General features: G+C 41.1%; 1 protein-coding gene across 1 annotated transcript in view; it reads left to right on the top strand.

The window, feature by feature from the left end:
* The first annotated feature begins 378 nt into the window (after window positions 1-378).
* Window positions 379-11797, top strand: part of LOC107697989 (E3 ubiquitin-protein ligase TRIM17-like) — a 12959-nt gene continuing 1540 nt past the window's right edge. The window contains exons 1-3 of the mRNA XM_016498897.1: window positions 379-492; window positions 1780-2076; window positions 6368-6463. Of these exons, the coding sequence (XP_016354383.1) occupies window positions 379-492; window positions 1780-2076; window positions 6368-6463 (507 nt within the window). The remainder of the gene's footprint in view (window positions 493-1779; window positions 2077-6367; window positions 6464-11797) is intronic.

Genomic DNA, 11797 nt, shown 5'->3' on the forward strand with positions numbered 1-11797 from the left:
TAACCACCTGAGTGAAACCATCAGCGCCGTTTTATAACGGGGTCTACAGCTTATCCTAAACCTCTGTTTCGTTTAGTTAAATGTACGATACTTGCATTGCCTTGGCAGTTAACCTTTGAGTGAAACCATCAGCACCGTTTTACAACGGGGTCTATAGTTTATACTAAACCTCTGTTTCGTTAGGTTAAATATATGATACTTGCATTGCCTTGGTCATTGACCAGTCATGAGTGTCCGGATGCAGTCTCGGATTAAAGTCTTGATGGTTTCAAGGTTTGGATCACCTTCTTCCGGGTTTGAAGAGTGATGAACTCCAAAAGATGTTATTCTGACTTGGTGGTGGTCGGGAGAGTTTTCTCCCAGAGGGAAAGTGAAGACATGGCTGTAGTCGCGGCCTGCCAGGCGCAGCTGCGCCAGCCCCGGGATGGTGATGAGAGCAGAGACAAGAGACAAAAGCCAAAAAACCCAAAACCCCATAGGCGGGTCACTGATGTGAGGCCTTATAAGTTCAAAGCAGGTCACACCTCTAAGGATTTGAGTGAGCCAATGAGGAATGGTACCTTTGGAGGGAAATTTTACGATCCTTTGTCTCTAGCATGGTGTTTTGCATATGAAACTCGATTGGGTGTTCAAGAGAAGAATCTTCAAGATTCTTATAATACTAATGTGTTGCATAGGTATCAACATATAATATACATTCTCTTTTAGATCATGAAATTACGAACTCATAGATACCAAACATGGTATAGGTGAGGTTATATTAACCAGTGATCTATCATAATGCATACATAAAATAGTATACACTACACAAGACCATATACAAGAACGTAATAATCCTACACAATGACCTGGGGATATGCATGATAGGGAGGTCATAGAAAAAAACGTCTATGAATTAAATGAAATAAGTCATTTCCTATAGCAGTATGTGTCTGTTTTAGAGAGAATTAAGTAGGGAGGAAGATTCTCTCTACATACTTTTAGGTCGTAAAGTTGATCTGATCTGGCTGAGGGGTCCTGGCCTGGAGATCGTTCACAGACATATAGGCGCCGAGTCTGGTGTTGGGTGAGGGGTCTGTGATTGTTTGTTAATCTAATGAATAATTGATTTGTTAAATCTAATGAACAATTGTGTGTCTGATTGGTCCAAATGCTACAATGGAGATCTGGAAGGAACAGAAGGCTCACAGGAGCAGGATGATCATGCCCCCTCCAACAACTCCTTTAAATCTATTAGCTCAGAATTAGATGTCCCACATTACTCCATTTCTTATTTTTAGAAACCAATATGAAAGAATTAGAAATAACAGATGGAATTCTGAAAGGGAAAGCACTTCCTGTCAATGCAAGTTAATTTTAAATACAGTTAGTTCAAATTTTACCTAAAGGAATCCTGATGTTGCTCTTTGACTTGTTTTTGTGTGTTCAAAGTCTTTGACTTTGAACACACACAAGTGATCAAAGACTCCACCCTCCTACAACACTTACCAGGAAGAGACTGACTTCTCTACTGACAAAAGCAATAAAGGATCAGCGATCAGTGAAGGAAGAGAAACACTTTATGGAAGGATTTTTGTTACGCTTGTTTTTGAACAGACAGCAGATATTTGTACTTCTCATGGTGATTCATTTTCGCGAAATCATTTAGAAATTGCTGGAGCTCAAACAGTGAAAATGGCTTCGCTAAATGTATCTGTAGAAGAGCTTTCATGTCCCGTGTGTCATGAAGTTTTCAATGCTCCTGTTATTTTATCATGTAGTCACAGTTTCTGTAAAAAGTGTCTTCAACTGTTCTGGAGAACCAAGAAAACTAAGGAGTGTCCTGTCTGCAGGAGAAGATCCTCAAAAGAAGATCCACCTCCTAATCTTGCATTAAAAAACTTGTGTGATTCGTTCCTGAAGAAGAGGAATGAGAGGTGTTCATCAGGATCTGAGGAGATCTGCAGTTTACACAGTGAGAAACTCAAACTCTTCTGTCTGGAGGACAAACAGCCGGTGTGTTTAGTGTGCAGAGATTCAAAACAACATGACAATCATAAATTCAGACCCATCAGTGAAGTGGTTTCATCACATAAGGTAAGACAGCTGTCTCTTGTTTAATATGTAAAGAACAATAATTAGTCAAACACAGATATCACATTCATGCAATAAATATTTCTCTCTGCCATTTGACTCAACTTAAGATGGCATATACTGTGAAAAAGTATTTGCCCCCATCCTGATTTGTTCTATTTTTGTCTCATACTAAATAGTTTTAGATCTTCAAACAAAATACAACATAAAACAAAGGCAACCTGAGTAAACACAGAATATACATTTTAAGCAAAAAAAAATGTAAAAAAATAAATCCATCATACGCCACAAAATTGTCAATGATCTACTTTTATTTATATACACTCACAATATCAGCAGAATGTTGCTCCTTTATAAAATAAGGAAAACAAATAGGATGTGCTTTCTGCCATCTCTGTCTCCATGAACTGGAGCGCGTCACAAAAATGAATTAAAACTCATCCTTAATGCCACTTGCTTCAGAGACATGAGAAATATATCTACATAAAAATTTAAATGTCTACTTTAAAATGAACCAATTCAAAAACAATTTGAAAACAAATACTCTCTGATTATGTAAACAGTAAGGTGCATTTCTCTCTAAAGACCAATATACTGTGGAGAGGGCAAGTCAGCATCATCAACTTAATCTTTGCAACCGACAGTGACTCAGAAAGCACTAGTTTATTTGTAACGTGTTGGCTGTCTAATCAAGCACACAACGAAGGAGTAAAGTTCAAGAGAGTATTTAATGCAAATTCCAGGAGTAATCAAAACGTAAATCCACAAAACAACAAACCAACATCACCAAAACAATACCAGACAGAGAGCTGAGGGAAATAGAGGGCTTAAATACAGGGGAGAATGAAATCATGAAGAAACAGAACAGGTGTAGGGCTAATTAACGACCAATGAGATGAATTAAATTCAAGTTTATTCAATTCAAGTTTATTTTAATGCAAATTCCAGGAGTAATCAAAACATAAATCCACAACACAACAAACCAACATCACCAAAACAATACCAGACAGAGAGATGAGGGAAATAGAGGGCTTAAATACAGGGGAGAATGAAATCATGAAGAAACAGAACAGGTGTAGGGCTAATTAACGACCAATGAGATGAATTAAATTCAAGTTTATTCAATTCAAGTTTATTTGTATAGCGCATTTTATGATACAAATCGTTGCAAAGCAACTTTGCAGAAATGTAAGTTTCTACAATATTTAGTAGTAGCTTATCAGTGGTGACTATCAGTTTATGTACATATGGCAGAAATATAAGGAAAAATAAATTAAAGACGTAATCAAACAGACGATGAACACTATTAACAGTAATTATTATATGATGCAATCAAACTTATAGCAAAATTTGGTAGTTCTGTATGTTGTTTCAGGGTTGGCATCATCTGAGGTTCTCTGAGGGGTTGGCATCATCTCTTCTTAATGAATTACTAAGAAAACAGATTAACCAGGAAACTAATGCAGGGGAACAGAAATACAGAGAAAACCAAAATGTAAAAGCACAGAACAGAAATGTGACATTTCGCCCCCTCCCGAAATGGCGTGTCTTCGCTCCTACAAAAGCAGTCCAACAGAGGAGGGAGGGTGGGGTTTCAGGAGGTGGGCATGGGGCAGGTGAGGGGCAGGCAATGGGAAGGGGGCATATTTCATAGGGCCAGGGCGGAGTAGATAGAGGAAGGAGCCAGGGAGGTGCCCGGAGCAGGTGGGGAACCAGAGGCCAGCCAGGATAGTGGCCCACGGTGGGAGGAGCCATGGTGGAGATGGGGCCGACGACACCAGGGGGCCAACTGACGGAGACGGAGCTGGTGGAAGAGGAGCCCAGGATGGAGACAGAGAACCACAGAGCCAGGGTGACACCGAGGATCCGGAGGGCCAAGGCGGAGCTGGTGGCTCAGGTGACGAGGGACGAGTCGAAGCCGGAGGAGTGGAATCCCAAGGCGAAGGATGGTCGACGACTGACCAAGGCGGAGCCGGAGGGACGAGGGAGCCCGGTAGAGCCTGTGGGATTAGGGGCCATGGTGGAAACGAGTGAGCCATGAGCCAAGGTGGAGCCGATGGGTCGGAGGGACTGAGGTGGAGTCCGGGTCTCGGAGGCTGGAGGCAGAGACAGAGACGGGATCCTCCAACCCCGAGTTAACTGGAAGTTGAAGGTCCCAATGCTCATCCAACCCACCGGTTTTGGTGTGCTGAGGGTGAGCTGAGGTATATTCAGTGGCCAGCTGACACAGGGCCAATGGACTGGCAGGCTGAGACAGAGGAGGAGGGAGTGGGACGCTGGGCGGGAACCTTCCCGACGTTGCTGATGAGGAGCTGGCTGACAAAGGAGAGCTGGGCGGGACCAACGGAGACAAATGAGAGCTGGGTGGGACCAGTGGAGACGAAGGAGAGCTGGGCAGGACCAGCAGAGATGAAGGAGAGCTCGGTGGGACCAGCGGAGACGAAGGAGAGTTCAGCAGGACCAGCGGGGAAGGGAGAAGCCAGTATTCATCCTCATTTAAACAGTCTAGTAGTCCAGAGGTCAGCGGCATTGGGAGTGTAGGCGGGGTTATAATCCATTCCCTCGATCTCCACGAGGACTCCCACGGCATCACACAGTGGTGCCAGCTCATGCACCTGGCCAGTTGCGTCTTCGAGCTCGGGCTCCGGGGCAATGTTCCGCTGTGTCGCTCCTGTTGGCTCAGGCTCTTTGATCTCGGCGGGCTTGGGCTCTGCTGCTGCGGTGGGCTCTGGCGAGTGCTCAGTGAAGGCTGGCTGGGCTCTAGATTGGGAGTGGGGCTGGTGAATTCCTCCGTGGTGTCGATGGTGAACGGTAATCCACAATTCACCAGAACCCACTCCACAAAAGCGGTGAAATCCTCTTGGGGACCGTTCGCTGTCAGGCATGCCTTACACCACTCGCTCAGGCTGGTGATATAAAATACACAGAGCGAGCGGTTGGGGTAGTGCGTAAGGCACGCCAGATCTAAAAAGTCCCTGGTGTGGTCCTCCAGTGAACGGTCCAACTGCTCCAGGCATACGAGCTGTACAGCTGGCAATTCCATTATAAAAAAAAAATAAAATAAAACAAAACAAACATAGAACGCTTGTAATCCAAATGTAAATCCACAACACAACAAACCAACATCACCAAAACAATACCAGACAGAGAGCTGAGGGAAACAGAGGGCTTAAATACAGGGGAGAATGCAATCATGAAGAAACAGAACAAGTGTAGGGCTAATTAACAACCAATGAGACTAAAGGATTACTAAGGAAAAAGACTAACCAGGGAACTAATGCAGGGGGACAGAAATGCCAAGAAAACCAAAATTTAAAAGCACAGAACAGAAACATGACATTATTATTAAATAATGAAAATATCTCCTTGCCATTTTTCCCAACAAATGGTCATTACTCTTGCCAGTGCTTTGTGGCAAGCTTAAGCGTGGACTAGGCTATACAGTATATTAAAGGCTCATTACAGTTTAGTTCCCCCCTACTGTGCTGAGTTTGTTCCATTTGGAGATAATGGCTCTCACGTACTGCTTTTCCACTGGGGCTGGTGCCGGGGCTGGTGCCGGAGCTGGAGCCGGAACCGGCTCGCGTTTCCACTGGCAAGGAGCAGAACCCTCTACGTCACTAACATGTGACCAGAATCGCTTGTTATCTCTTGCAGGAGAGCGTTGGTCTCTTCTTCTGACAACTACTGAACTGACATTTAATTGTTGTTGTTAATTTAACTGAACTCTGACGGCTTTTAAAAATGCAAGTGCCTTTCAAACTGTGGTCTGTAGTGGAATCTCCGCCTACTGACATCATAGGTTCCCTTGATCAAGACCAGCAAGGTTTCGGGGCCGGTTCGTAAGCAGGATCTGGGCACCGGCCCAGGATTCTTTGAGCTGAAAAGCACAGCCCCAGTGGAAAAGCGGTATTTGTGATTCTTTGAGTCCAAGAGCCTTTGAAATAGCTTTGTAATCCTTTCAATCACTTTCTTCCTCATCATTCTTGTAATTTCTTTCATGTGTGTTATAGTGTGTTACTGTTTAAGAGCAAGATAACTTCATGCTGTTGAAAAGTCCCATTTAAGTGTTGATTTGTTGTACAGAGACAAATACATTTTCACACAGGCTCAGTTGGTATTGGACAACTTTTGAGATATATGAGACATACACAAAAACAGAAGAAATCAGGATGGGGACAAATATTTTTCACTGCATTATATGATCATATCACGGTATTGTCTTCTCTTCTTCTGTTCACTGTAATCTGTTTTTGCTTGTTTGTTTTTTAAATGTGTTTTTGTTTAATTCTAGGAGGAGCTCAATACAGCACTGAAGTCCTTACAAGAGAAACTGAAACACAATGAAACAATGAAAGGAGAGTTTGAGAAAACAGTTCAACACATCAATGTGAGCAGCACTGAAGCGATGGTTTCGGCACAGAGTCTAATTTTGCTGTGCAGCTTACGCTCAATCAAAGTGACGGCACACTTTTGATGGACAAAATAAATATGATTTCACACAAAAAGTGCTAAAAATGCACAGAATAAGCATGTCTAGTGGGTTTTAACAAGAATTGGAGTATGTCAGAAAAGACAATTAAGGATAAAAAAATATGTATAGAAGATTTACCCATCTGTGCAGCTTACGCTCAATCAAAGTGACGGCACACTTTTGATGGACAAAATAAATATGATTTCACACAAAAAGTGCTAAAAATGCACAGAATAAGCATGTCTAGTGTGTTTTAACTAGAATTGGAGTATGTCAGAAAATTAAATGAAGAATCAAAAATATGTATAGAAGATTTACCCATTTAAACTTGTTTTTAATTATTCAGTTTGGGTGAAAGTACGGTGTATTATGAAAATAACATTATAAACAGCACAATCTACATAAAAGTATGTCTGAAATGACGTGATCAGAGCGGTTTTCTTGGTTGTGTTTGTTGTTTACCATTAACAGATGAATCCCCATGTTAACAAACTTTCAAGATTTTAAAACTTTGAAGTTTATAAATGACCAACTTCTAAAAACAAATTTATAGTTGTCTGTGTAAAGAAATATGTAGCTTTGGAGCCGCTACTCTGACGCTGTACAAACGCTTCCAGTGTGAATACTCTGCAAGTCTGCAGCTGCAGTGACGATGTAGTTACGCTAATGTGAAGCTGACGCGAAACCCACACTTGTGGTGTGAAACCAGCCTAAGGTTCTGCCAGTGCGCTGATCTGAGGAACCTCAAATGCTGTTGTAATGATGAAGATCTATTCAACTAATGACATTTTGACTCTACCAGCACAGAAGGTCCTGCTGCATGCTCTTCACAGCACAGAAAATATTACAATAATTAAAATAAATAATTAACTATATAAAAAAGACAAACCTTATCTTAGCTTGAGAAAGCCTAACCAAAATGTTTGAAGTAGTTTAAAAAGCTTGAAGTTTGAAGGTTTTAAGGCCATGCTGTCTGTTTGTTTGTTTATTTATTTATATAGCACCTTACAGGCTACACAGTAGTTCCAAGGTGCTGTACATTACAATGGAAAGCAAAAAAAACAACAACAAGACAATAACATAAAAACATCCATATACTAAAATGCCAGGGAGTACAAATATGATCTCAAACGATCCTTAAAAACATTTAAAGTTAAGGAAGATCTAACATCCAGTGGCAGATTGTTCCACAGTCTTGGACCAGCGATGGAGAAAGCACAATCACCCTTCAATTTGAGACGTGCATGAGGGAGAGTTAGGAGAAACGTATTTGATGATCTTAGTATTACGCTTGGACTGTGGGGCTTAATAAGCTCAACTAGATATTCTGGCGCCATTCCGTGAAGAGCTTTAAAAACATATATCAAAATCTTATATTGTATCCTAAATTGTACTGGTAACCATCCTAAAAAAGACAATAAGGGAGTAACATGATCTGATTTCCTAGCATTCATTAACAACCTTGCAGCAGCATTTTGTACTAACTGCAAGCGAGCAACATGTTTATGACAAGTCCCAACATAAAGAGCACTACACTAGTCTAGACGGGAAACAATATAGGCATTGACAATTTTTTCCAGGTCCCTGGCTGGAAGAATTTAATGCACAGAATAAGCATGTCTAGTGTGTTTTAACTAGAATTGGAGTATGTCAGAAAATTAAATGAAGAATCAAAAATATGTATAGAAGATTTACCCATTTAAACTTGTTTTTAATTATTCAGTTTGGGTGAAAGTACGGTGTATTATGAAAATAACATTATAAACAGCACAATCTACATAAAAGTATGTCTGAAATGACGTGATCAGAGCGGTTTTCTTGGTTGTGTTTGTTGTTTACCATTAACAGATGAATCCCCATGTTAACAAACTTTCAAGATTTTAAAACTTTGAAGTTTATAAATGACCAACTTCTAAAAACAAATTTATAGTTGTCTGTGTAAAGAAATATGTAGCTTTGGAGCCGCTACTCTGACGCTGTACAAACGCTTCCAGTGTGAATACTCTGCAAGTCTGCAGCTGCAGTGACGATGTAGTTACGCTAATGTGAAGCTGACGCGAAACCCACACTTGTGGTGTGAAACCAGCCTAAGGTTCTGCCAGTGCGCTGATCTGAGGAACCTCAAATGCTGTTGTAATGATGAAGATCTATTCAACTAATGACACTTTGACTCTACCAGCACAGAAGGTCCTGCTGCATGCTCTTCACAGCACAGAAAATATTACAATAATTAAAATAAATAATTAACTATATAAAAAAGACAAACCTTATCTTAGCTTGAGAAAGCCTAACCAAAATGTTTGAAGTAGTTTAAAAAGCTTGAAGTTTGAAGGTTTTAAGGCCATGCTGTCTGTTTGTTTGTTTATTTATTTATATAGCACCTTACAGGCTACACAGTAGTTCCAAGGTGCTGTACATTACAATGGAAAGCAAAAAAAACAACAACAAGACAATAACATAAAAACATCCATATACTAAAATGCCAGGGAGTACAAATATGATCTCAAACGATCCTTAAAAACATTTAAAGTTAAGGAAGATCTAACATCCAGTGGCAGATTGTTCCACAGTCTTGGACCAGCGACGGAGAAAGCACAATCACCCTTCAATTTGAGACGTGCATGAGGGAGAGTTAGGAGAAACGTATTTGATGATCTTAGTATTACGCTTGGACTGTGGGGCTTAATAAGCTCAACTAGATATTCTGGCGCCATTCCGTGAAGAGCTTTAAAGACATATATCAAAATCTTATATTGTATCCTAAATTGTACTGGTAACCATCCTAAAAAAGACAATAAGGGAGTAACATGATCTGATTTCCTAGCATTCATTAACAACCTTGCAGCAGCATTTTGTATTAACTGCAAGCAAGCAACATGTTTATGACAAGTCCCAACATAAAGAGCACTACACTAGTCTAGACGGGAAACAATATAGGCATTGACAATTTTTTCCAGGTCCCTGGCTGGAAGAATTTGTTTCAATTTGGCTATTGCCCTTAGATAGAAGAAGCAATTATGGACCACCGTCTTTATTTGTCGATCAAATATGAGAGATGAGTCAAAAATGACTCCCAAGTTCTTTACTTGATCCTGCAGGTACACCTACCATGGGCCCAAGTTATCGTTTACCATCTGGCTACCAGCTGTGCGACCAAAAATAATAACTTCTGTTTTATTTTCATTCAATTGAACAAGATTTTCAGCCATCCACAACTTTACTTCCTCCAAGCACTTAAGGAATAGGTCTCTCAGAAACATGGATAAATAGATTGCTATATGATTGCTATGATGTATGGCTAGCATTTTTGCATGTTGCTAACATGTTCCTATATGTATTGGCATATTTTAACATGTTGTTAGATTGTTTTGGCTTGTTGCTAACATTGTTTCAGAATCAGAATAAGCTTTCGCCAAGTGTGCACAAACACACAAGGAAATTTTTTGTTTGTGGTTTTTCAGGAACTCTTGGTACATACATACATACATACATACATGTACATAATCATACATATATGACACAAGATTAAGAGAACATTTAAATAAGATCAAGGAAAATGATAATGATAATAATAATAATGTGGTATACATCTGGAACAGAAGGTTTATGTACAGGTTTGTGCATTGTGTACTGTATTATCAGCTGTATAAACAAATATGCACTTGTATTTACATGATATCTAATTGATTCCTCTCTCTCAAGAATTAATAGAATGAATGAATTACAGAAAACAGGTGGTCATTTCTGTGTTAGCTGTTTAAGATGGAGATGGCATGGGGAAAAAAATCTGTTTTTATGCCTAGATGTTCTAGTGCACAGAGATCTGTAGCGTCTGCCTGAAGGGAGCAGTCTGTGATGATGTTACCTGGCCATTTCTTCACTCTGGAGTTGTACAAGTCCTGAAGGTTGGGCAGGTGCACACCAATTATCCTTTCTGCTGTCCTAACAGTCCGCTGCAGTCTTCTTATATCTGATTTGCTGGCTGACTTAAACCAGACAGTTATAGAAGTGCACAGAACCAACTCAATAACAGCAGAGCAGAACATCTGTCATCTGTGCCAGTGGCAGGTTGACATTTTTCAGCTGGCAAAGGAAGTACAGCCTCTGCTGAGTCAATGTGATTGTCCCACTTCAGGTCCTGAGAGATGTTGGTTCCCTGGAGCTTGAATGACTCCACTGCAGCCACAGTGCTGTTCATGATGGTTGGTGGGGAAAGTGCAGGGGGGTTTCTCCTGAAATCCTCGATAATCTCCACTGTTTTGAGAGTGTTCAGCTCCAGGTTGTTGTGACTGCACCAGACAACCAGCTCTTTGACCTCCTGTCTGTAAGCAGACTCATCTCCACCCCTGATGAGGCCAATGACTGTAGTGTCGTCCGCAAACTTCAGGAGTTTGACAGAGGGGTCTTTAGCGGTGCAGTCGTTGGTGTAGAGGGAGAAGAGCAGTGGAGAGAGAACACATCCCTGAGGGGCGCCAGTATTGATGGTGATAGTCCTGGATGTGAGTTTGCCCAGCCTCACTAGCTGCTGCCTGTCTGTCAGGAAGCTGATGATCCACTGACAGATGAGGGTGGGTACAGAGAGCTGTGTCATTTAATTCAGAAGGGTATCCGGGAGGATAGTGTTGAAAGCGGAGCTGAAGTCCTCAAACAGGATTCTTGCATAAGTCCCTGGTTTGTTCAGATGTTGGAGGATGTAGTGCATTCCTATATTGACTGCATCATCCACAGACCTGTTTGCTCTGTAGGCAAACTGAAGAGGATCCAGCAAGGGTCCAGTAATGTCCTTCAGGTAGGCAACACCAGTCTCTCAAATTACTTCCAAGGTTGCCCAGTTGCCAGATCTTGTATGAAACGCATCCTTCTCACACAATCGACACATACAAATTTCAACCCATTTGTCCCCTCAACTTGGCAACCTGCAACAGTGATGAGTACCGCGGGAAGGAAAGGATCACTGGTAGAAATGGGACGGGAGGAGAAGACGTTTTCCAGTGAAAAAAACAAATATACATGCAAATTGAGATATAGCTTACACTCCAAAAGGCTATGGTTTAATTGATTAAATATGAGCGCTGCAGGTTGCAAAATCAGATGCTGCGCTGCTTTACAGTGGTTATCGGGAAAATGGCTATATTCCTGGCGAAAAGCAAAAGAATGAAGAGAGAATGAATTAGCATTTTTCAATAAGCCCTTCTGCTTTTTGTTTTAGTCCAAAGCCAAAAACGACCCTTATTTTTACGCAGAAAACAC

Source organism: Sinocyclocheilus anshuiensis, unplaced genomic scaffold (genome assembly GCF_001515605.1).
Source record: "Sinocyclocheilus anshuiensis isolate Anshui unplaced genomic scaffold, SAMN03320099.WGS_v1.1 scaffold2272, whole genome shotgun sequence".
NCBI classification, from domain to species: Eukaryota; Metazoa; Chordata; class Actinopteri; order Cypriniformes; family Cyprinidae; genus Sinocyclocheilus; species Sinocyclocheilus anshuiensis.